The 26,791-nt window shown below is 41.3% G+C and overlaps 1 protein-coding gene across 2 annotated transcripts in view; it reads right to left on the bottom strand.

Moving 5' to 3' along the window:
* The window catches only part of TMLHE (trimethyllysine hydroxylase, epsilon), a 122,634-nt gene that overhangs the window by 70,296 nt on the left and 25,547 nt on the right, over positions 1–26,791 (bottom strand). The window contains exons 2-3 of one of the 2 annotated variants that reach the window (XM_036740536.1): positions 7,935–8,036; positions 6,112–6,293 (exon numbers count right to left, since the gene is read on the bottom strand). In XM_036740536.1, coding sequence (XP_036596431.1) covers positions 6,112–6,292 — 181 coding nt within the window. In that variant the 5' untranslated portion in view covers position 6,293; positions 7,935–8,036. The remainder of the gene's footprint in view (positions 1–6,111; positions 6,294–7,934; positions 8,037–26,791) is intronic. The other variant, XM_036740537.1, reaches the window with a different exon arrangement.

Genomic DNA, 26,791 nt, shown 5'->3' with positions numbered 1-26,791 from the left:
TGGCAATAAGTTTTGTTTTAGGTCTATGATTTAAATTCTGGATGCTACATTATTATGCATAGTTTCTTCCATTGTGCTTTTGGGAAACCATCATGTAAGAAATGCTGTTGAACTGTACCTAGAATGTAACAATTTTTTTATTGTTTTATTTGTATGGCAGCTTGCCCTTCTGATTATAGATTGTCTGTAACAGCTAAATGAAGGTCCTTTGGGGTTTATTTGGAAATCCTCTTTTCTTGCAGGAGATAAGCCCTTCCCTGACGATTTTCACAGCCATCACAGGGGAATGGCCTGTTTGTTCTCTATATAATGAATGGTCTGGGTGATGTGTGAATGTGATGTGTATTCATTTTATGTACAAATTTCTTGAATGTGGGTATTTTCTCAACTTCTTAATTGATTTTTATACCAGAATGTGTTTAACCTGACAAAGTAAAATAGTGAATGAGGTTGTTAAGATGTTTTATATACTCAGTAAATATTGTTACTTACTGCTTACTGTTTATGCAACATGAAAACTGTTTCTCTAAATTATAAGCAGTAGAAAATCTGCAGTGTAGGATGGAACTGTGATTTCAATTGCCCTAAGTTTTGAATTCAGGTATAATTGTTTTTCTTAAGCCCTAAATCCACCATTCAAGGGAAGTGCTAAATGTTGCTTAGATTAAGTCCCTTTTGGGAATGCTGTTGATGAATGTTAAAGACTGAGAAGTTTGAAAAGATGGAATTATGAAGGTAACATCAGGATTCTCTTGACTCAGCTTCCCCATTGAACAGGAATGTTTCCTACCTGGTTGATTCTGGCTATGATATCCTGTGAACACTGTCGAACTCTATTGCCTGATTGGCTGTTCCAAAAGTTATCTATGACTTTTACCTAAATTCAAACTGAGCTAAAGGAATTTTCCCTTGCTGTACCCGTGATAGGTAAATTGATAACTTTGGGCCTGAGGAAGCAGTACTAATTTGGATCAGCAGAGTCCTTTCTCCTTTCATAGTGATGATAATTTTTCATTTTTGATTTCTTTTTATTAAAATTTATTACATCACTCCTTCTGGAACATTTTGGCTAACTGGAGCCTGTTTTCTGTTTATATTAACCTCATCTGGATGAACCTGACTTATGGGAATCATAATATTAAGGGAAGACTTTTTAACAGTCCTCAGATAGGAAACCAAAGAGGAGTTTGAACTTCCCAAGGCAATTTAGGTAACTATTTGTGAAGAGAATCTACTGACTCCTATTCTGTAGTTATCTCTGAGGCATGTAAATCTCCATTCTCAATTAGCCCATTGTGAACCCTCTAAATGTAGTTTTAATCTTAAATGACTTAATTTACCTATAGAGTATGTTTAACTAGGTTTGTTTCCTTAGGAGATATATGAAATTATGATTCTTTTTAAATAAGTTTGTTAAATTTTTGTGGCCTAAGAAGATGTACTAGATTGCCACAAGCCAAAAATTATTTCTTTGTCTCTGCAACATAATTTTGTCATTAGAACCCTAATCTTTGTCCAGGGTCATTTTTCTACTTCCTGAACCTGTACTCAAGCACAATAAAACCTAGGTATAATTTCTGCATTGTGATATGCTTATTCAGCAGCAGTAACCTACCACATGAACTCAGAGATATTTCTCCCATAACAAAAGCAACTTTCTCTAATGTTTTACAATGGATCTTTGTTACAATCAGCAAGTATCTCTGAACTGTTAAGTGTAAATGACCCCACTGCTTTGAGAGCTTTTTTTTTAACTGTTCAGGCTTTGTGACTACTACTTTTATCATTTTCTTTCTCTATCTATCTATCTATCTTTCTACCTATCTATCTAGACATAGGTCAGGTAAAGATAGAAAAAGCAAACGGTACATAAAGACTGAATTCTCTGAACATTCAGATGTACTTCAGGCAGTCTAATTTAATGTTCTTCTTATGGCTCTTCTGTTTATAAGGTTAGTTCCATAAGGCATAAGGTCTGATCTGGTTTTCATAACATGAATTAATTACTGGAAAAATAATGTGATTAGATTTTGTCAGGTTTTTATATTAAATTAAACTAAGTCTTATTGCTAAAAGGTTTAAACAGCATTACCTAGGGAACCTTTGCAAATGACTTGGAACCTAGGAAATGGATCTACTGGAAAGAACACCTCTCCAAAACCCCACTAAGGAACAAGGCCTGATCCAGGTATTCTTACCAATTAATAATTATTACCAATTAATTAATCCTAATTAGGGACAATAGGATGTTTGAACAAAACTGGACATGTCATAAACACTGGTCTAGGACAGACCCTTTTAGCACAGTATTTGCAAGGGAAAATGTTTCCCAGAAGCAGATGACCTGATGGGACAGCTAAACCCAAGACAACGGAATAAGAAATATGTTGTCTAAATGGACATGTGAGGTTGGTAGTCAAGAATGTGTTGAACTAGGGAGACCGTGGTATAATGCCAATATTTCTTGCTTCTGTTTTGCTGTTGTATTCACTACTGTCCAATACTTGCATCTAACTATAGAAATGGTTGTCATAAAATTGACATTGAGGCATTCAAAGAGGTGATTGACTGGATGTATAAGAATATGGTCACAGAGAGGCATTTTCTTTCCATTTCCCTCTACAACCCAGAAGAGGGAATGCCTTAAGAGTATTTAAATTCCCTTTCTATTTGGCTCCAGAACAGCCATTTCATCTGTAAGGGAAATCCGTTGTTTTTCCTATGAGATGTTTCACATTCTTTTCTATTTATTCAGATTTTTTACTTTGTTATATTATTCTGATATCTCGTACAGTCATTAATGAGCTTCCATTTGGCCAATTCTGATTTTCAGAGTTACTTTTTTTTCAGTAAGGTTTTGGACCATTTTTTTCAAGCTGTTAATTCTCTTTTCCCATCTTCCACATCAGTCATTTGTCTTTTTTCAAATCTCTTTTGCTTTTGAAAAAAATATACTCTTCAAGGAATTCTTATTAGACTTATGTCCCAGCTGCATTTTTAACTTGAGGTTTTGCTTGTCCATGTTCTCAAGTCATTGTCTTCTTCTGAGTTTGTGTCTTGAGATTCCCCATCACCAGAGAAGCTCTATTCTGTCATTTGCTCATTCTTCCAGCCTCCTTCCTGACTTTGAACTCAATATTAAGGCTGTGCTCTCTGCAATTTGTCAGGGGGTACAGGCAGTGTCTGGTCTGAACTTCTGTCCTCTTCTATCCTTCTGCTGCTTTCACAGCTCCAGCTGGAGGCCTGCAGGTTTTCAGTGGTCCCAAAGTAGAGTGATATCAGACAAGGTCTGTTCACTACCCTCCTAGTCTGTGCTCCGCAAGTTCCTGACCCAGGTTTGAGTCTACTAACTGGTCCCTGTTTGGGAATTTCAGCAGACAGCTGCTGGACTCAGTCACTTATGGCCTGCTGGGAGGCTCTGCAAGTTCAGAAGGACTGAACTTCTGGCTTCCCTTTGGTCTGGGACTCCTGCCTTGGTTATCTCTCTGCAGGTTTATGGTACTGGGCAAAAAGCTAGAACTGAGTCACCATTCTGGTCCAGGAATCAGAGCTATAAAGCTGTATTTCCAGAACTTGTTTCTTGCTCATTACACAGCTAAGATCCACTCTCGAGATGGCTCGTCTTTGTTCCAGTATCCAGAACTGAGTAATGGGCAACAGAGTTGCCAGATGGCACCTGTTTCTGAACTCAGCACTAGTTCAGAGATTCCATGAGCAGCTAGGGGGCAGAGAGGGTAGATAGGTGTTCTAGTAGATAGAGCACTGGGCCTGGAGTCAAATCTGGCCTCAGACACTTACTAGCTACATGACCCTGGGCATATCAATTTATTTCTTACTGCCTCAGCTTCCTCATCTGTAAAATGGTAATAATAAAAGCACCTACCTCCCAGGATTATAGGAAGGTTAGAATGAGATATTTGTAAATTGCTTAGCATATTGCCTGGCACATAGTAGGTTTTATATAAATATCAGCTACTATCATTATCATTATTATTATTAATCATCATCCCCTGGGATCTCTTTCTGCCCTGATGCCCTGACTTGGCTCTCTTTCTCTGGGTACTGGAATGCTCCTTGCCAGTGCCACACACATTCCTGGCCGGACCCTTTCCCTAGTGTCTCTAATTGCTGCTCCCTGTACACAATATTTCTACAGACCTCTGTCCATCTCCTGGAGCTGTCCTGGGTAGAAAAATGACTCATTGTGACCTTTTTCTTGGCTTTCCCTATCAAAATTTGGATTGTTACAGTTTTCAGATTGTTGTGGAAAAAGGAAAGAAGCAAGCTGGGTTCAACTACTTCCTCTCACTCTGCCATCTTGCCTCTGTGCCCCCCTCCAGCCTAGTTTAGTCTCTCATCCACCCAGACCAGTGTAATAGCTTCTTAACTGATGACATACCTGACAAATGGATATCCCTAAAACATGGCCTAGCCACGTGACACCAGAATCTAGGGGAGGAAATGTAAACTCCTCCAGTTGGCATCTGCAGCCCTTCACTGTCTACTTCCATCCTTCCTCTGCAAGCTTACAGCACATTACTCGTCTTCGTGCACTTCATGTTCTAACCAAATGTCTAATCACTTCTCCCCATACACAATATTTCATCTCCTATATTTGCAGAGGCTGCCTTCCATTCATGGAATGGCCCTCCCTCCTCACCTTCATTTTGTACAATCTCAAGCTTCCTTCAAGGCTCAGCTCCAGAGCCACCTCCTACACAGGCCAACTTTTGTGCCCCAAGTTTGGGACCACTTTGCATATGTTTTGTATTTACTTATTATTGGATCCTAGATCTAAAGTGCTATAGAGGGCATGCAGTCCAATCACCTCATTGATCAACATGGAAACTGAGATCTAGAGAAGAGAAGGGACTTACCCAAGACCACATAGATAGGATGTAATGGAGCTGGGATTCATACTCAGAATTCTTACTCCAAATCTAGTGCCTCTCCACTGCACCAAAATATCCCTTAAATTTATTTATATTCATGTTGCTCCGTCCCATCCCACAAGTAGAATGTAAACTCCTTGAGGACAGAGACTGTTTTGTTTTTACCTTTTGCCTCCCTGATGCCCAGGCGGCTAGGTGGCACTGCAGAGGATAGAGTGTCAGACCTCTTCCTGAGTTCAAATCAGGTCTCAGATACTTACTAGCTATGTGACCCTAGGCAATTCACTTCACCCTGTTTGCCTCATCTCCTCATCTGTAAAATGAGCTGGAAAAGCAAATAAATGGCAAACCACTCCAGTATCTTTGCCAAGAAAACCTTAAATGAGGTCACAAAGAGTTGGACACAGTGCCTGATATTGAGTAGGTGATTCATAAATGCTTGCTGAATGGATGAATGAATGGTCTTCTTGCTTTCATCGTTTCCCCTCTCCAATCCACCCTCAACAAAGCTGTTAAGATCATCTTTACAAAGCACATTCCGGCCACGTCACCCCCACGCTCTCACCTGGCAATAAAGACCATCCACATTCCTTTCAATACTTAGGCCTTATCGCACTCCTTCACAAGTTATATGTTCTAGTCAAAATGGACTATGTGTTAGCTGATCTCCAATATTTACACAGGCTCAAAGTTCTTCTTCAAGGCCCCTCTCCCCCCACATCACTGCCAGGGCTCTCCCTGTTCTTAGTGCTGGCCAGGAACACTCTGCTTGTCTTTCTCCTTTGTGGTCTCCTTGATGACTAGCTTCTAGTATGTTTTTTGAGTCCTCTCCAATCCTCCTAGGTAAGCACCCTAAAGACAGACACTCTCATTTTGATCTTTGTATGCCTGGCACCCAGCACAGAGCCACCCACTGAGTGGAGGACAGAGGCATTGATGGGCAGTTCTTCTGGGGAAGAAATGTTCATTGCTATTGAATTCACAGGGTTGTCATTGTCATTAACCATTACCATAAGGTAGTCATTGGTTGACATAAGTCAGGCACCTTCTATGATACTATCTTTGCTGCCATCATCTCTAATTGGTGTGTGGGGGTGGGAGTGGGGTTCAATTGCTAGAGATTCTCTAGACATCTCAGCAAGCATCTCCAAATGGCATCAAAGTCCCCTAACTCAATATATGTCTCTGCACTTAAATTCTGCTATCAGCCAGCCCCTACCCAAATGATCCTCATGCTGCTGCCAGGCACAGTTCAGAGGCCCCAGGGCTGTGTGCTGCCATCGTAGAGCTACTAGAAGTCTGTTTTGGAAGCAGGGATGCTGAAGGGCCTGGTGTCTGACTCCTCCCTTCAACTGGTGCTGAATGCCAGAGTATATCTGGGATAGCCTGTGGTACCACATTCTGAGGAAAAGAGCAAAAGGAAAAGTGAGTCAGAGGTGCCATGAAACATAGAGATGACAGAGACTTAACGATCTCAAGTACAGAGGGCCAACTTCAATTTGGAAAAGCTAAGAACAAAGGGCCCCAAGTCTTTGCCTTCAATTGCCTAACCCACTATTTACTTGGTCCCCGGTAATCTGGATTTTGCCTCCATCACCGCAAATGAACTTTAATCACAAAATCTCACAGGTAGAAGAGAACTCAAAGGTCATTTAGTCCAATCTCTAATAGATGTAGGAATGACACTGCAATAAGATGGGCATAATTTCCAAAAATAGGGAAATGATATTCACTTTGCAATTGTGCCATGGTCAGCCTTCATCTGTAGTACTGTGTTCAGTTCTAAGCACCACAGTTTAAGGACATTGATGAGATGGAGAGTGCCCAGAGAAGGGCAACCAGGGTGGAGAAAGGTCTTGAATCCAATGTCACATGAGGAACTGGGCATGTTAGCCTGGAGAAGACAGAACCCAGGGAGGGCATGAGAACTTGTCTTCAAGTATTTGAAGGGCTATCACATGGAAGAAAGATTCGAGTTGCAGAACTAAGAGCGATGGGGGGGAAACTACAAAATGGCAAATTTCAGCTTGATGTCAGAAGAAACTTCCTAACAATTAGACCTATCCAAAAGGGAAATGGACTACTTCAGGAGGTAGTGGATTTGCCTCAGGAAGTCTTCAAGCAAAGGCTGGATGACCACTTCTTAGAGGGAGAAAACCAGGATTCTTTTTCAGTGATGGTTGGCCTAGATGACCACTGATGGATGTCTCTTTCACCTGTGAAATCGCATGATTCTGTGAATACCCTCTATGGCGGCCCAAATGTAATTCACTAATGGTACCTAAAACAATGGCCTCTTTCCAATTCTCATCTTCCATGAATTTTTTTTGGTGGCATCTGCATGCCAGTGATACATATCCCCTTCTTTAAACTCTCCTACTCCCTTCTTCAAATGATCTTTCTTGCCTGGCTTCTATTACACCATGTTCTCCTTCTTTTCCACCCACTTCTCTGTTTCTTTTAATTGGCTCTCTTTGTTCTTCCTACCTCCCTTTCCTACCTTATGTCCTTTTAATTCTATTCTCAGTCCTTTGGAGACATTACCCACTCTCAAATCACTTGGCTGATTACTTCAAGATCTCTATCTACAGAGGGGCAGGGCCAATATGGTGGAGTAAAGAGAACATTTTTGCTGAGTCCTCCAAATATTTCCATCTAAACAACTTGAAAAAAACATGTCAAATCAAACTATAAGTGGCATAACCAACAAAAAGGCAGAGGGAGTCATTTTTCCAGCCCAAGACAGCTTAGAAGGACAGAAAGAGAGGTCTGTAGCACTAGTGTGGGGCCTGACCAGGAGCACAGTGCAGCAGAAGTGACGCCAGCTTGGGCCTTGGAGGTGGCAGGGCAATAATAACAGGAGCATTTAGTGCCCAGAGGATATTGAACACCTGATCAGAAAGAGATTACAAAGGACCCCTGTGGGACACAGGGCATAGGACCAGGTGCCATTTGACAACTCCACTGCCCCTTAACTAGTTTTGGGTTGCAGTTTCAGGGAGGAGAGGAACACTTGCAGTCACAGGGAACCAGGAACCCTACCTGGGTAAGGACCAGAGCGAAGATCAGAACAGCAGTGGCCACACCTCTCCCCGGATTACACCACCTTGGAAGCACTGAAAATTTACAGGCGTCTAAAACTAGCTATGAAAACAGCAGAAGGACATAAAAGACAGAAGCTCAGGTCAGTTATTCTCTCCCCACCGCCCCCCAATTCCCACTCCCAGAGGTGAGTAGAGCCCAACTCTAACATAAAGTCCAAAATAAAAAAAAATAGGCTGGAAAAATGAGCAAACAAACAAAAAAAGAACTTGACTATGAAAAGTTACTGTGGTGATGTGGAAGCTGAAGATAAAAACTCAGAAGGAGACATGAAAACAAAGCTTCAAGGAAAAATGGAAAAAAATTACAGCAACTTTCTCTGATAGATGTTTCATTTCTCAAATATATAGGGAACTGAGCCAACTTTATAAAAATAAGAGTCATTCTCCAACTGATAGATGGTAAAAGGATATGAACAGGCAGTTTTCAGAAGAAGAAATCAAAGTTATCAAGTTATATAAAAATGCTCTAAATCACTAATAATCAGAGAAATGCAAATTAAAACAACTCTGAGGTACTACCTCACACTTATAAGATTGGCTAAGATGACAGGAAAGGAAAATGACAAACGCTGGAGAAGATGTGGAAAAATAGAGACACTAATGCACTGTTGCTGGAAGTGCTAACTTGTCCAACCATTCTGGAGAACAATTTGAAATTATGCCCAAAAGGTACATACCCTTTGACCCAGCAATGCAACTACTAGGTCTGCATCACATAGAAATCAAAGAAAAAGGAAAGGGACCCATACGTTCAAAAGTATTTATAGCAACTCTTTTTGTGGTAGCAAAGAATTGGAAAGTGAGGGGATGCCCATCAATTGCGGAATGGCTGAACAAGCTGTGGTACAGGAATATGATAGAATACTTTAGTGCTATAAGAAAAGACAAAGGGTTTCAGAAAAACCTGGAAAGACTTACATGAACTGATGCAAAGTGAAATAAGCAGAACTAGGAGAACATTGTAAACAATAACAGCAATACTGTAAGGATGATCAACTGTGAAAGACTTAGCAATTCTGATTAATACAATGATCCTTGACAATTCCAAAGGACTCATGATGAACAATACTATCCACCTCCAAAGAGAGAACTGATTAACTATGAGTATAGATTGAAGCAGATTTTTTTTCACTTTCTTTATTTTTCTTGCTTTTTTTGCTTTTACAACATGGCTAATGTGGAAATGTGTTTTGCATGACTTAACATGTATAATGGGTACAGCATTGCTTGCCTTCCCAGTGGGTGGGGGAGGGTCTGGAGGGAGGGAGGGAATTTAGAACTCAAAGTAATTTTTTTAAAAGGAAAAAAAAGATCTCTATCTCCAGTCCTGACTTGTCAACTAAGCTGAATATAAGTCATCTACACGTGGATGAACTCAATAGGCCCCAAATAATCCTTCCCACCACTCCCCCATCTCAAAACCAGATACCTATTGCAACTTTTCAATTTCTTTCAATGTCACCATCTTCCTCATTCTACAGTTTTCCAACCTCAGTAAGAATGGTCTCCTCTTCTACATCATGTCACATTGGTTCTCCCTTTATGTCTTCTGAATTCATCCTTTTTCTTCCTATTTACCTTGTCAGGCCCTCATCAATTTATGCCTGTATTACTGTAATAATTTCCTAACAGGTTTTCCTGCTGCCAATCCATCCTGCACATTATTGCCAAAGTAATCTTCTTAAAAACCCTGTCACTCCCTTATTTGAATACTCATGATCACTCCCAACTGTCCATCAAATCAAGCTTCTCCAACTGGAAATACAATACTCCAGGTGTGAATATTGCTTATGGTCTCCTCTCTTTTCTTCTTCTAGTGATGAGCACAGGGCAATCAACATAGACTGATTTGTGTGAAATTATTCTTAATACGAACCATAACTTTATGTCAAATGGTTTACAAACCAACTGGCCTCTTTCTGGACAAATGACAAGAAAATGCTGTTATTTTTCCATTTTTTTCTATAAAAATGGCTTCATAAAATGTGCCCTTTTAAAATATCAAGAATTAAAGTAGGGTATTTTTGTATGCCATACTTCCCTTGGACTTGAAATCAAAAGCAAGGAAAGTCTCCAGCCACTCTGACCCTCAATCTTCCGAAGTTACAGAGAGGAAACAAAACGGGAGATTAATAGTCAATAAATATTTATTAAGCATCTACTATGTGCCAGCACTATGCTAAGTGCTGGGGATACAAATATGAAAAAATAAAGGTAATCCCTGCCCTCAAAGAGCTTAAACTTGAATGAGGGAAGACAAGACACAAAAGAAACTAAAAAATGGAGGACATGGAGGCATGATGGAGAAGTCTCAAAGTAGTATAGTCAGGTGGAGGAATAAGTAGATATTCTGAGCTAACTTCCCTCCTTAAATGGAAGTATGGAGTTCATGGCCTCATACTCCAGAGAGGCAGAGGGTGGTGAGGAGGGAGAGGACCTAGGCTTTTGAGATCTCACAGGATGATGAGGTTGTTCCAACAATGGGCTACCTGGGGCCTAAGGGAGAAGCCAGTCAGAGAAGTCCCAAAGTAATATTAAAGATGCTTAGGGGCAGCTGGCATTTCAGCAGAACTGAAGGAGTAAAATTCCCATTACCAAAAGTAAAACTTTAATATTGTCTCACTCACAGCTCTCCTCCACTTCAAGTTGTTTTTTTTTTTTAACACCACATCCCAGGATCCTCCTCCTGGCCCTAGTCTCCTGTGTGTATTCCTGCAAAGTCCTTCCCCTTTGGATGGCAGCTTCTAACAAGTAGGCAAAAATATACAGTGGGGGAACACGTCTTGATCCCTATCTATCTAGAAAGATGCCAGTTGTCGGAGCCAGAGGTTCTACATGGGATGTGCCAAATTGGAACATGTACAACTAAACAGTCACATATCAATGTGACTTTGTCTGAAATTCCATCATTTCCCTCCTATTAAGTAGCAGAGGTAGCCCTCTTTAGAAGTGCAAACATTTGTTGTTGTTGGCCAGAGCTCTGTTTAGGCTCTTTTCTCCTCCCTATATACCTTTTCCTCTCTCATTTACTCCTGCCTTTCTAGAATTTTTTCATCTTACTCTCCTCTAAGCATTCTGCACTCCAGCCAAATTGGACTAGTCACCCCCTACCAAACATAGCTTCTTCTCTTCTACTGCCATACCTTTGTTCATGCTTTTCTTTGTTTAGAATGTCCTTCTTCCTCCTCTTTTCCCAATGAGTTCATACTCATTCTGTAAAACCCATCTCCAATACCACCTCATTCTGGAAGCTTTTCCTTAGGTTACCAGGCTTTTCTATCTTGTATCTTACATAGCATTATGGATTTCAATTCCCCAATGCAGCAATCATATACTAGTGTATATGATTGTTACCATAGTTATCTGTGTTTACTTCTTACCCCCCTACTATACTGCAGTAAACTCCACAGACAATTAAACTTTGTATTGTCTCTAGAGTCTCCCACTGCATCCAGTACATGGAAAACACTTGATAAATGGATGCATATGAGTCTAATGAAGATACAATTGAGCTCTCTACCCACTATATGCAAGACACTGAGCTAGGTACTAAATACATTCTAAAATCAAATTATTGTTAGATCACACACAGTTTGGGATTATCTCTCTTTGCTACAGTTCTAATCTGTTATCATGCATAACTTTTAAGAGTGTTTCTACTCCACTCACTCTCCTCAAAATGAAGCAGGTGCATCAATGAATATACAATGAGGACAACAGAATGGGTCTTTTAAAGATATGTTGAAAGGGAATATGAAGATGATTAAAAAGGGGATAGGGGGACTGCTGCTTGGGGCCTATGAAGGTATGATTCAGGATTATGGAGAGAATATAGAAGTACTCAACTTTTATGTTACTTCTGCTTTTTCCACCAAGGAGAATGATCTCAGGACTGAGAAGACTACAGCAGAAAAAGGTTAAAGGGGAATTGAAACCCAAGATGATAATGATTTAAAGGGGGACTTGAAATCCAAGAGACTGTAAAAGAGGACCCAGCTACCTTCCATTAGTTCAAGTCACTAGGGGCCTAAATGGCTTGCATCCCAGGGCACTGAAAGAATTAGAAATGTGATTGCTGAGCTACTGTCAGAGATCTCAGAAAAAAAATGTGGTCCATGGGAAAGATAACATAGGACGGGAGATATGAACTTTCGAAAAAACAAAGAGAGTGAAGCCCCACACAGTCTATAAGCCTAGAGCTTTGAGTTTGATTTCTGCCAAAATATTAGAGTATATTTTTAAAGGGAAGTGATGAACACTAAAAGCCTGCATGACTTCACTAAAAACAGTGATATAAGATTAACTTCCTTTTGTCTTTTAGTAGGATTACTATAACTGAGAGATGAAAGGAAATTCCCTTGTCAGGAATATACACTGACTTCAGTATGGAGAGATGGAGCGATGGGGGCTAGATGATAGTACAGTTATAAAGATTCAGAACCAGCTGAATAAGTAAATCCAAAGAGTACCCACTAATGAACTGATGCCAATTTGGAGGAACATCCCTAGCTGCCCTATGACCTTCAACATTTTAAAATTTTTTATTTCTATATTCAATTTAACAGTGCCCCCCCCCAAAGTGGGTATTTCCATATACATAGGAGAACAGAGAAATGTGGATGTTACTGTAGGTCTTCATTATGTCTAGCTTGGTTTTCTTTTTAAGGAGATAATAAGTTCCACCTGTAGCTTTGAAAGGGCAGTCAATGTTTTTAAGACTACCACAGATAAAGGTATAGGTGACATGTTTTTCAAATCTACAGATGACATGAAGTGGGAAGGGAGAGCTCAGACACTGGCAAGACGACATCGCAGAATGTTAAAACAACAGGAAGAAGTTAGTAAGATGAAATACAATAAGATCAGTATAAAATCTTACAGTGAGGTTCAAAAAAAGTGAAGTCCAAGATGGAAGATGAATGGACAGACAACAATTTCTGTGATAAAGATCTAGGGAATTTTAGAGGACCACAAGGACAATATGAATCAACAGCATGAGACAGGACCAAAGCATTCCACAGCCTTCATTAAGAAAAATATACTATTCCGAATGTATTATGTGCTAGTTGTACCATATACTGGCATGAGCAAACTACATCTGAAGTATCATGTTCTGTGTGGGGCATATTTTAGGAACAATGCTGAAAAAGAAGAGCATTTGCAGAGGAAGGGGAGGATGACAAGCAGACGAGAGACCAAGACATACAAGGTTTGATTGAAGGAATACAGATGTTTAACCTGGAGAAGAGAAACCTGGTAAAAGGGTGGGGGAACTAGAAGTGACTTCCAGTATTTCAAGGGCTGTCACATGGATAAGGAAGAAGACTTTCCCCCTCTAGCCTGCAGGGCAGGTGTTGCTGGGAGGCAGATTTTGACTCAATTTGTGATGAAAACTTAATACTGATTAGAGCTGCCTCAGGAGGGAGGAGGATCCGTACTACCTGAGGTCCTTAAGTAAGACTAAATAACTACTTGTCCAAAGAATAAGAACAGGGATTTAGGCTTAGGTACAGGTTGGACTAGATGACCTCAAAGGACCCTTCTGATCCGATACCTATAATAAACATATATTACATATATATATGTATATATATATACACATATATATATACTTTATGTATACATATATAACATTATTATTATAAACATCATTATAATTATAAACATTATACATATATAAACTTTATTCTCTTCTGTATTTTCCTGATCTCTGATAGTTTTATATCTATAAGTTATCTCCCTAATTAGACTGCAAACCCCTTGAGGACAGTGTCATGACCTCCTTTCATAAGTGCCGGGCTTACAGTAGGTACACACTCTACTTTTGTCCAATCAAACATCAGCCACAGTAGCCAAAGCTCCTGGAGAATTGTTTAAGCTTTAAATTCTAGTCATAGCCAGCAATTACATAATGGGTCCGCCTGCATTTCTTCATCATTATTACAAAGGAAGAAAGATCGCTTCCTGGAAGGCTTTAAGCCAACAGCCCATTTTGCTTCTGTTGATTTTTCCTTCAAAATGTGTCTTCAATTCAGCCCTCTCTCTCCATTCCTATTGCCACAATCCTAGGACATGCCCTGATTACTTCACACCTGGACAAATGCCATAGCCTAGCTGATCTCCATGCCTGCAGTCACTTCCCCCCTTCCAATTCATCCTGGACACCCCTGCCAGACTAATTTGTTTAAAACACCACTTTCATCATATCACTCCCTCAGTGAAAGAACAATGACTCCCCATTATCTCCAGGATATAGTTCCAGTTCTTCAATCAGGCATCCAATGTCCTCCATGATTGAGCGCCATCTAATTCATCCAACCTTAGAGCCTCCCATACCCATGGTTCCCACAGTTCCCTCTGCCTGTCATTTCCTCCTTGGTCTCCTCTGCCCATTCAAACCTACCCATACTTCAAAGACTATTACAATTCCATTCAATTCAATTCAACAAATACTTTCTGAATACCTGCTATGTGCAAGGTATGAGGTTCTGCAAAGACAACCAGTCACTACCCTCAAGGAACTTATATTCCACTAGGGGGATACAACATGTATACAGAAGGAAATGCAGGATCATTTGAGGAGGGAGAAAGTAGTAACAACTGAGAGAAAACAAGGAAGGCTTCAGGCAACCAAGCTGAATGGCAGAGATGAGAGGTGGGGGAATATATTTCAAGCTCCTGCAAATATATGGATCCAAAAGATAGAACAGGGAGCTTGGGGGATAGCTAGCAGGCCAGTTTGGATAGAATGTCATGATACAAAGAGGACTAAAGAGAAATAAATCTGAAAATCCAGACTAAGAAATTTGTCTTTTGTCCCATAGTCAATGGGAAGTCATGTAAGGTTTTTGAGCAGGGAAGTTCCACACAACCTTAATTCAACAGGCATGTATTAAGCATCTGCTATGTGTCTGGCACTATGATAGCTCCTAGGGAAGCAAAGACAAAAACAAAACCAAAAACAGTCCTTGTTCTCAAACAGCTTACATTCTGCTGGGAAAACACAACATGTACACAAAGAAGCATATACAAAACAATTTCAGAAAAGAGAGAGCAACTAGGGGTATCAGGAAAGGCATCTTGTAATGAGGCGATATGTGAGCTGAGGCTTGAATGAGGCCAGGCATTTGAAGAGAAAAATGTAAGGGAGAGTACATTCCAGGCATGGGCAAAAGCATGGAGGAGAGAGATGACATGTCAATTTCTGGTACTATCTACTAGGCCACTTCGTCTTGAACAGAGTAAAAAGAAAAGTACCATTGAATTGGTCTTCAAAGGTAGGTGGAAGCCAGATTGTAAAGCATTTTAAATGTCAAGTTGAGTTCGGATTTTATTCTGGAGGTAACAGGAAGTCATTTTAGGCAGAGGTACATGGACAGACTTGTGACTTAGGAATATCAATTTGGGAGCTGTGTGGAGGATGGATTAAAGAGGGGGCAAGGAGAGTCTGGAAGCAAGGAGACTAATTAGGAGGTTATTTCAATAGACTATTGAAACCTAGACTAGGTAAGAGGTAATAAGATCCTGAATTAAAGGTAAACTGAATTCTATTTCCAGCTTCTAGGGAAGAAAGTAACTAGAAAAGGAGTAGGAAAAGAAGATTTGAGTTGAATAATAAAAAGAAGGAAATTCCGATGGTGATTTGGAGAGGTTTGGACTAGAAGTCAATCACTGAATACAGCAAAAACATATTTGGAAGAATCTGAAGTAGAATAGTTATCAGGTCCAGTTTCTACTGCTGGACAACTATGAGAGAAGACTGAAGAAGAATGAGCATGATTAAAGATCTTAAGGAATAAGGACTTGAAGATTGAAGATAAGGAAAAGGAGAATGTAGTTAACAAAGCAAGTTAGAGAAAACAAATTGGTAAGTGAAACAAATTGAAGAACCAATTGGTAAGCAAAACTGATTGATGAAACAAGTGAGAGGTTGGCTGTGAGTGGCTGTTGAGGGCAACAGAAGCTGTCAGAGGTCTTCAGAAAATGCTTTGGAAGTTGTAAACACAAACAACAAGGCTGAGAATGTCAATCAGTATGAACAGGAGGGAAATTTTGCAGTGACTTATATATAGTGTCCAATATTTATATTTCTGCCACAGTTCCCTCCTCGCAAATTAGGTGAAGGAACTGAAGGAATACTTTTCCATACTCCAGGTTATCAGGGACAATAAACTAAGGAGTCAGGAAGGACCTGAACTAGCTTAAGGAGGTTGGGGAGTGGAAGGATGTCACACAGAAAAATCTAGACCTTCCACATCAAATTTTATACACATACACACACACATATATACATACACACACACACACACACACACACACACACACACACACACACACACACACATATATATATATATATATATATATAAAACTACAAGCATCCAGAAAAAAGCAGTTTAAGTACTCAGAAACAATGGCTAGGATTGTATAAGACCTGGCAGCTTCTACTCTAAATAAGAGGAGACCTTGTAATTAAATACTTTACAGAGACTTTGGAATCAAAGGCTTTACAATCAAGAATTTTTTAAAAAAACGCACAGTTTAGTGTGATCCTGCTGGGGTGAGGGGCAGGACAGTGAACGGACCTTTAACGGAATATTAAATTCTCAAGCATTTATGATGAAAAGACGAGAGTTGAGTAGAAATTCTGAAATACAAACTTAATAGTCAAGAGATACCTACAAAGGTAAATTTGATTGAACAATTAGAAGGGGCTGCATGATGATGTAGTGCTAATACTCTAAAAGAGAAGAAACAAGTATTCCTTCAGAACTGAAGGAGTTAAAGGGAAAAAAAAGTCCTGGGGATGGATTGGTTCTGTTCTGAATGTTTAGTGTGGCGATGAAGAAGATTAAAGAAGTACACTAGTATAGAAAGGCAGAAGAAGGGAGTAGAACTTGTACTTTCTTATAATTAGGGCATGAGAGAATATACAAACATGATGGAAGGGATAGGGATATCAGATAAACCTCACTCTTCTCTGAAATGGACAAAGGTGGGTTCAACACATTCAAAGAGAAATACACAAAATTCATCAGGGAAATAAGTCAGGATTAGGAGGGAAGGTGCTAAGAGGGAGGATAACATAGGGGAGGGTATAACCACAAGCAAAACAAACTTCTTGATTCCAAAAGGGGGGATTGAAAAAAGAAAAAGAAAGCAAAGAACTAGAATATAAGGTGGTACCCATAAATTGGAGATTAACTAAACAAAATGTGGTATATAAATGTAATGGAATATTATATGCCCTTTTTAGCAATGATGAAAGAGACCATTAGAGATAATACTTAGTAGTATGAACTGTTAGAGAGTGAAGTGATCAGAATCAGGAGAACAATTTGTGAAAGGACATCAATAGTGTAAAGAAAAACAATTTTGAAAGAGTTAGGGACTCTGATCAATACAATGACCATGTCTCTAGAGGACATATGATGGAGTATGGTATTCACCTTCTGAAAGAAAGGTGATGGACTCAAGGTGCAGAAAGAAGTATACATTTCTGGCCATGGCCACTGTTTAAATCTGTTTTGTTTAACTGTTTATTTGTTAAAATGTTTGTCTTTTTTATGGGGAGAGAAGTAGTAATACTGATTCTCCCCCCCACCCCCACCCTGCCAAAAAAGAGGGCCATTTTTGTAAATGCCCAGAGGAGAACCAAAGAAAGTAAAGACAAGTAGCACAGAGTTGAAAATAATATCAAATCAACATTCATTAAACACCTATTTTAGGCCATAGTATATACTTTTCAAATGAATGGTATAAAATGAGACTCATGGCTTCATATACAGTCTTCTTTTTGTGTTCAGAAATGGAATTTTTTACGTTTCAAGTTCAAAATAACAAAATAAAATGAAAAAGAACAGGCACAGCTTTATCAAGAACAAGTCCTGCCAGACAAACTTAATTTCCTTTTTGTGACAGATCCTAAACTGAAAGATCAGAGGAAAATAAACTGTTCTATAGTTTATTTAGATTTTAGCAAAGCATTTCATACTACTTTTTGTGGAAAAGATATATACTAGACAATAATAGAACAACAACAATAATAACAAAAACTAGAAAACATTATCTCATGTGATCCTGACAACAACCCTAAGATCTGTATTTTTCAGAGAAGGAAACTGAGGCAGGCAGTGGTGAAGTGATTTGCCCAGGGTCACACAGCTGATGAGTGCCTGAGGCCATGGTCTTCCTGACTCCAAGCCCAGAGCTCTGTGTACTATGGCGCCCCCTGGCTGCTTCCTAATACAATTAGATGGATTCAGAACTGTTTGAATGGCCAGTCTCAAAGAAGTCGATAGTCATTCAATGTGAACTTGCCAGGATCTATGCTTGGCCCTGGATAAAGGCAAATACAACTGGCTCATCAAAACTGCAGATGACAATAAACTGGGAGGGCTAATCCAATGGATGACAAAGCCAGGATCCCAAAACATCTCATCAGGCTTGGCCTGAGTCTAATAAGATGACATTCAGAAAAGGATAAATTTCAGATCTTACACTCAGGTTCAATGAATCAATTTCACAGTTAGAAGATAGGAAAGGCCTGGTTAGACAGCACCTTGCTTCAAGCTTTATATGAGTCAGCTGTGTGATATGGTGACCACAAACGCTACCCAGGGGTGGGGAACCTGCAGCCTTTTGTGGCCCCTTGACTGAATCCAAACTTTACAGAACAAATCCCCTTAATAAAAGGATTTGTTTGGTAAAACTTCAACTCAGTCAGAAGGCCACACCTGAGGACCTAGAAGGCCACCTACCTGTAGCCTCAAGGTAACAAGTTCCCCACCCCTGAGCTAAAGCAATCTTGGGCTCCATCAAGAGAAGTCCCGCATCTAGGAATAAGGAGGTACTAGATCCACTGTCCTCTTTCCAGATAGATAGATAGATAAACTGGAGAGCATTCAGAAGAAGGTAACCAGGATGGTGAAGGGCCTCGGGTCACTGTAACATAAGAATTAGCTAGACTCAGGGGGAATAAGATAGCTGCTTTCAAGGACTTGAAGGACAATCACAAGAAGGAGAGATAAGACTTTTTTTTTGTTTAGCCGTGAGGGCAGAACCAGTAGCAATATGTTAGGAAAATTCTTCTTTGCAACTTGACTATTGTGTAAATAAGTTTAATGCGAAGGTTTATGTAGAATCTATATCGGACTGCATGCAGTCTTGGGGGGGAGGGGGAGGGAAGGGAAGAAAATTTGAAACTAAAGAACATGTAAAACTAAGTGTTCTAAACTAAAAATAAAAAATCTAATTAAAAAAATATGTTAGGAAAAACCTCCTAACAACTGGAGCTGTCCAAAAGGGGAATAGAAGCTAGGTGGCACCACAGCAGATAGAGCATTGATCCTCAGCCAATCAGGAAGGCTCATCTTCCCGAGTTCAAATCAGGCCTCCGACATTTACTAGCTGTGTGACTCTGGGCAAGTCACTTCACCCTGTTTGCCTCAGTTTCCTCATCTGTAAAATGAGATGGAGAAGGAAATGGCAAACCACTCCAGTATCTTTGCCAAGAAAACCCCAAATGGGGTCAGGAAAAATCCAAATGAAACAACTGAACAACAAAAAGGGGAACAGGCTGCCCTTAGAGGTGATGGGTTCTCCATTCCTGAAGCTTTTCAAGCAGAGGCCTGATGTCAGCTTATCACATATGTTATAGTGGGGATTCCTTCTGAGTATGAGCTGGACCAGACGGTCATTAAGGTCCCTTCCAACTTTCAAATTCTATGGTCCTGTGATTTTAAGTTTAATACAATAAACATTTAGGCAGCACCTACTTTAGCACTCTGCTAAGTTCTAGGGATACAGGGAAAAAGAAAGAATTCCAACCCTCAAAGAGCTTACAGTGTATGGAGGGAAGACTCCTGGAGAGTAGGAACTGTCTTTCTTGTGTATTAATTGTATCCTGATAAGCACTCAATCCCTCCTCTGCTATAAGAAATGAGTTACCATATCTTGTCGCCTCCACAATACCTCTTACATCTCTCATCTCTTTCCACTCACACAGTCATAGGTGTAATGATAGCAGGAGGAGCACAGAAGCTGACCCATAGCATTATAACAGTCCTTTAAGAAGTGCTATTATTATCTCAACTTTACAAGTGGGGAAACTGAGGCTCAGTGATGAATGGCACCTAATTCAGCCACTATTGCCTTTACAGTATGGCCTAATGCAGCAGCTTCTTAACTGATCTCCTTGTCTGCTTGCTCCCCCATGCATCTTCCACAAAGATGCCAAAACCATCTCCCTAAATCACAAGTTTACCCATGCCATGTTGAGCAGGGGCTCAACAACTTTGAGTGGCTGCATAGAGGATAAAATAAAAACTCCTCAACTTGGCCTTTCAAGCCTTTCACAATCTGGTTCCTGCCTTCAGCCTGATTCATGTCCACCCTTTGCTTTAGCCAAACTGACTTCATTGCTACTACCCCAAAGGCAACAGTCTTATCTCCATGCCTTTGCTCAGGCTGTCCTCCATGCCTAGGATGGCCACCTTGCCCACATTTACCTCTTAAAATCCTTAGCTTCCTAAAAGACTCCATCCAGGTGCCGCCTCCTCCAGGAAACCTCTCCAAAGCCACCTCCTTGTTAGTACTTTCTCCCACCTCAAATTCTCCATACATACTGAACATAAGCTCACTGAGGGGTGGGACTGTTTTTCCTTCATCTTTACATCGCCAGTGCCTGTCTTAATTTATAATATTAGACTGGACTGGATTGGATGAGTAATCAAAGACCCATGCATGTGTGTTGCCCACAACTAAGAGCAGGGCGGAAAGCTAATAGCAGAGTTGGGGCTAGACCCCAAGCTTCCTGCCTTCCAAGTAGATGCTCTTACTACTGCCCTGCTGCCTGCTGGAGTACACTTGGGCTTCCTTTCCCCTTTCTGACTTCCCTTATTCATAGCCTGGGTCCTTACATTGGCCTCTAATTGGTTCACTTTGACTAAGTCATCTCCCCAGTTCAGTCATGAACCCTGGGAAGGCAAGGAATGTGTCATGTTATGAGCTCTGTGGCTTTCCCACAGTGCCAGGAACACAGTAGGTGTTTACTACGCTCTTGTTCCCTTGAATTGCATTAATATTCCCCAAGCAGCCATCAGAATAGCCAAAGCTGCTGGAGGCTCGCCATTCCTCTAAGTTCTAGCCATAGCAATTATATGATGGATCTACCTGCACCTCTTCCTGGTTATTACTAAGAAATAAGTAAGAAGATTCACCTCCTACAAAACCCTGAGCCAACAGACCATTTTGTTTGGAGACAGTGACAGTTGTTCCTGAGGAGAATCAACATGTCCTCATTGCACTGTATTAAGGGATTGCAAAAAGACAAATAGCTCTGCTCTCCACCCCTCCCCTTCCTCTCCTCCTCTCTCCCCCCTCCTCCTTTCTCTCCCTTCCTTCCCCCCTCCTTTCTCTCCTTCCCCCCCTCCACCCTCACCCTTACTGGTCCCCCTGGAAGCATTATTCTCTATATGCTAGGCCTCCAATCCAATTAGAAGATAATGACCCATCGATCCACAAGTATTTATTAAGCACCTACTATGTGGCAGGCACAGTATTAGGTCAATACCCATATAAATCAATGAGAGAAAACCCCCATCCCAAAAATCAACTGCAGAAGTACAGGGTAGAAGACTTGGCCTGACAACAGGTTATGAGGAATAAAGAAAGCTAAACAAGGAAAGTCAGGGAATTAGGCTCTGAAGAGATTGAATCCCTCCCCTTCAATTTAGTTAGCTCCCTCCCTCATTCCACAGAGGATGACAACTGACCACAGCATCAGTATGGGCCAACAATCTGGCTCAACTGCTCAAAAAGGTGGCATTACTAGGAGTAGAAGGGTTCTGGGGGCAGCTAGGTGGTTCAGTGAGTAAAGCACAAAGCACTGGCCCTGGAGTCAGGAGGACCTGAGTTCAAATCTGCCCTCAGACACTTGACACACTAGCTGTGTGACCTTGGGCAAGTCACTTAACCCCAATTGCCCTGCCTACCCCCCCTCAAAAAAAAAAAGGAGTAGAAGGGTTCTGCCACTAATTTTGGCTAACTTGTTATGAGACCTTAGCCAAGTCACTTTCCCCCTTTATTTTTTTAAACAAAACAGTTGTCTCTTCTCTTTCTAAACTGTTCCACTGGGGGACAAAAAGGCAAAGGGGACATGGCAGCAGCTCCTAGGTTTCAGAGAGTTCACCTGGGGCCCAGTGACTTGGCCAAGATCCCAAAGGTAGTATGGGGCAGAACCAGGACTCCGAGGCCAGTTTAGGAAGCCAGGATGCAGCCCAGCCAGGTTTTGATGCTGTGCTGCTTCCCTGCCCCCCAAAAGAGTTCACAACGGAGCTGGGGAAAACATCCCTCCACACCTGAAATGACTAACAAACACAACCTAATCAATTCCTGCCAGCACATGATTAACTGTGGCTGAGACCTAGTCATGCCCAAGGGCCCAAGATTCCTCACACTAGCAGTTCCTAAAAGGCCCTAATCATACTTCAGGTCTGAATATTTACTCGGCAGCATAGAACAACAGGAAGAATGTGACAAGCGTGGGAAAGAAGTAGATCTGCTAAAGCTGCTCAGAGGACATGTTAATTATGGGCTTATTTATCTTAGCCATCCTAATGTGTCTTCAGGGGCAAGGGCCAACCTCTTCATTAACATACCTCAAGCACCTAGTACAATGCCGCCTCTTTGTTCTGTGGGGGCCAGATAGACCCTGCTGAGGCTTTCACGCCATCAGGGCTGGCTGGCTCATCATCCACAGCCCACCCCCTAATGCAAGGCTTCCCCAAGTCTCTCTCCTAGGCCTTCTACTCTTCTCTCTCTCTAAACTCTTCAGTGACCTCATTAGCTCCCCTGGCTCTGCTATCATTTCTGTGCCTATCTACAAAGTAAAAGAATGGGCTGAGCTATTAGGTCCCACATCACCAACTGCCCATAGGATATTTCAATGTGGATGTGCCAAAGACATCTCAAATTCAACACATCCAAAACAACTTCCCTATTTCTGTCGAAGGTACCACCATCCTTCCCGGTCTCTCAGAATTGTAACCTTGGCATTTCTTTTGTGAAAAATTCCCCATCCCCCTTTCTTTCAAAGTTCAGTCCTTCTTCAGAAGAACTTAATCTAAATGGGTCTATTCCTGCTCATTATGTTGCCCTGACAGGTCTGGGAAAATGTTGATTCCTCCCTAGTGTCAAGAAAGGTGACATGGAAATTGATGTCTCTTTGATCAGGATTAAGTGACCTAAGTCACGTCCTCAAGACCTCATTTTAACATAGCCCACCTCCCAGCATGTCGACCAGAGTTGATTGGCACCCCTTGGGAACACTACTTCGAAGGGCATATAACCATGTACCCCCAAATTCTAAATTGAGCCACTTCTGAACCACCCCCCTTAGGGGGCCCAGTTTTGCATGTCAAGCCAGTGTGAGAGAAATTAAACCATGGACACATGCACCCTAATTTCGTTTGTCTCTTTCTTAAAACAGACTCTGTTTCAAAATTGGGATTTGTGGGGTTTTGGGGGTTCACACCCTCAATTCCTCTAACTCCTTCAAACCAATCAGTTGCCAAATCTTACCATTGGTACCTTCACAATGGATTTCTAGATTTTATTTTATTTTTCCAATTACATGTAAAAACGATTTTGAACATTTGTTTTTTTTAAATTTTGAGTTCCAAATTCTCTTCCTCCCTCCCCTCCCCCCTTCTTGAGAAAGGCAAGCTATTTGATAAAGATTCTATCTGCTTCACAATGGATTTCATTTCCCATCCCTCCTCTCTATTCAAACAGACACCCTTTCTTCAAGCCCCCATCATTTATTATTGTGCAAAAGTCTCCTAATTGGTCTCTCTGTCTCATCTCTCCCCACTCCATTCTATCTTATTTCCAAAGTAATTTTCCTTAATTGCAGATCTGACTATGTCTCTCCTCTACTCAGTTAAATGCAGGGGCTCCCTATTGCCTCTGAGAGTAAATAGCAACTCCTCTCTTTAGCTCTGAAAGTCCTTTGCAACCTGGCCCCAACTTGTCATCTCATCCGCATTCCATGGCCATTCTCATGTGGCACTCAAATGTGGGGTCACACTCTGTTATACCCCACCCCCCAATTATATCTCTCATCTCTGTTTTAACACTGACTAACCCCTATGGGCCACTAGGTGGCACTGTAGAGGACAGAGGACCTAGCCTCAGTCAATCAGGAAGACTCATCTTCCTGAATTCCAATCTAGCCTCAGATACTTACTAGCTATGTGACCCTGGGCAAGTCACTTCACCCTGTTGGCCTCAGTTTCCTTATCTGTAAAATGAGCTGGAGAAGGAAATGGTAAACGACTCTAGTATTTTTGCCAAGAAAACCTCAAATGACGTCACAGAGAATCAGACACAACTGAAATGACAGAACAACAGCAACAAAAAGTCCCCCATGCCTAAAATTCCCTCTCTCCTCACCTCTGCCTCCTGGCCAAGTTCATTACCATGAAGTAATGACGAGAGAACAGAGAAGGTATAGTCAAGAAGCAGAGTCTTTACTCAGAGGACCTACAGAATTCAATTCAATCCCACAAACATCGCTGAAGTTCCTACTGCACATCAGGCACAGTGCTAGGCACGAGGGATACAGAAACAAAGAACGGAACAAGCTATGTCCTCAAGCAGTGGCACACATTCTCCTGGGTGTGCAACTGGTACACTCAAACACTGCGATGGATCTGCAACCTTCTCAATTTGGAAATTCCCTCCAAAGATGAAGATTGTCACATAATTCAGGCCCACGCAGCTCCTGCCCACGTCCTCCCATAAGTCTGCCACAGGATTTCCACTTAATGTGCTGAAGCCTATGCTCTCTTTCTCCGGACACACAAGAATGCCAGTGGAGCACCTAGGTTGTCTATCCATTCCTCCTGGCCCTATCACAGTCCATCTTTTTTCTGGTGATATCCTTTATTTCTGTTCTGCTCTACACAGAGCTCTGGGCCTGGAGTCAGAAAGTCCTAAGTTCAAATCTGACCTCAGACACTGCCTGTGTGACCCTGGGCAGGTCACTTCACTTGTCTGCCTCAGTTTCTTCATCTGTAAAATGAGGATAATAATAGCCCCTACCTCCCAGGGTTGTCATGAAGATTAAATGAGATAATTAATTATAAAGCACAGTGCCCGGCACATAGTAAACACTCTATAAATAAATGTTAGCTATTAGCTATTATTATATGTTACAGCCTATTTACACCCACCATGGGCCTTTCTAACACCCTTTATGTGATATTCCCTTCAAGTTCTTCAGAGGTCTCCCAGACACACACACACACACATATATGTATATATATATATATATATACACATATATGTGTGTGTATATGTATATATATGCATATATACATACATACATACATACACTGGTAGAATACTGGTATTAGAAAGATGAGTCTTAATTTCTAGGAGAAGCTAAAGGTCATTAAGAGAGCTTTGCAATCCAGCCTGCTCTCCTACTGCTGTTTAAATTTGGGGCCCACCTCACTGTCCATTTAGACTGCCTGTCCCAGATATCTACACTGAGGTCAAGCATCCAACTGGATGGCATAATCCAGGCAACAGAAATGTTTCATCCACTTGATCTTTTCCTGTGTAGATGGGCAGGCCAACTCTTTTGAGTGACTCGAGATTTCTTCCAAGAGGCTTGGCCATGTTTTAGACCAGGATGAGGAACCTACAGCCTCAAGACCACGTGTAGCCTTCTAAAGGTCCTTGGGTATAGCCTTTTGACTGAATCCCAGTTTTACAGAACAAATCCTTTTATTAAGGGGATTTGTTCTGTGAAGTTTGGATTCAGTCAAAGGGCCACACTTGAGGACATAGAGGGCCACATGTTTGGCCACAAGGTCAAAAGTTTCCCACTCCTGGCTTAGACCACACAGGAGCACCTGCGGGACTTCTCCTTGATCTGAGTCTCCTTCATCAAGCCAAGTCAAGTGAAGAAGCATTTACTGAGTGCTCACTGTGTATTAGGTACTTTTCTAAGCACTTGTATATAGGTACAAGCAGAAAGAAAGACAGTCCCTGATCTCAAGGACCTTCTAATCCAATGGGGCAGCTGCCTTCCTCCAAATGGAAGTTGCAGAAGAAGCTCCCTAATGAGTGAAGGGAGCCACAGGGCTGGAAGGCTGTGTACCTGGGTGAGAAGGTAGCTGAGACAGTGGGAAAGTCCGATAAGTCAGAAGCCGAGTCAGAAGAAGAATGCTAGCTAGCACAGCAGCAAATATTTCTGGTGAACTCGGTCTCTGCCGCATCCTGATGCTGTTGAACAGGGTTAGTTAGCTCTCTTGGTACACCTTTCAGGGTGCTGGCTCTAGATCTGAAAGGGACTGAAGAGGTCACCTCATTCAACCCTCTCATTCTGGCAATGAAAAACTGAGGCCTGCAGAGGTGAAGCCCCCAGACTCCAAATTCAGCATTCTTTCCTTTGCATCATGCCCTATCATCTCTATCAACAGGAGATATCTGCTTGGACATCCCTATCCCTAGATAAATAAATACAAAATATGTCCAAAATAGCCTTGCATAGGAGGTGGCCCCACTGAGTTTCACTTGAGGGGAGCTGATGACTCTAGGTGAAGAGGGAGTACATTCCAGACATGAGAGACAGCCAGCCAGCCTGTGGAATAGAACACTGTGTACAGGAAACAGCTAGCCAGCCCATTTGGCCGGAAAAGAGAGTGGTGTGAAAGGGAGTAATGTGACATAAGTATAGAAAGTTGGGTGGAAGCCAGGTTGGGAAAGGCGTTAGATGCCAGG

The sequence above is a fragment of the Trichosurus vulpecula genome (assembly GCF_011100635.1).
Source record: "Trichosurus vulpecula isolate mTriVul1 chromosome X unlocalized genomic scaffold, mTriVul1.pri SUPER_X_unloc_2, whole genome shotgun sequence".
NCBI classification, from domain to species: domain Eukaryota; kingdom Metazoa; phylum Chordata; class Mammalia; order Diprotodontia; family Phalangeridae; genus Trichosurus; species Trichosurus vulpecula.
The sequence above is the reverse complement of the archived record's forward strand: the minus strand, read 5'-3'. Positions and strand labels throughout refer to the sequence as shown.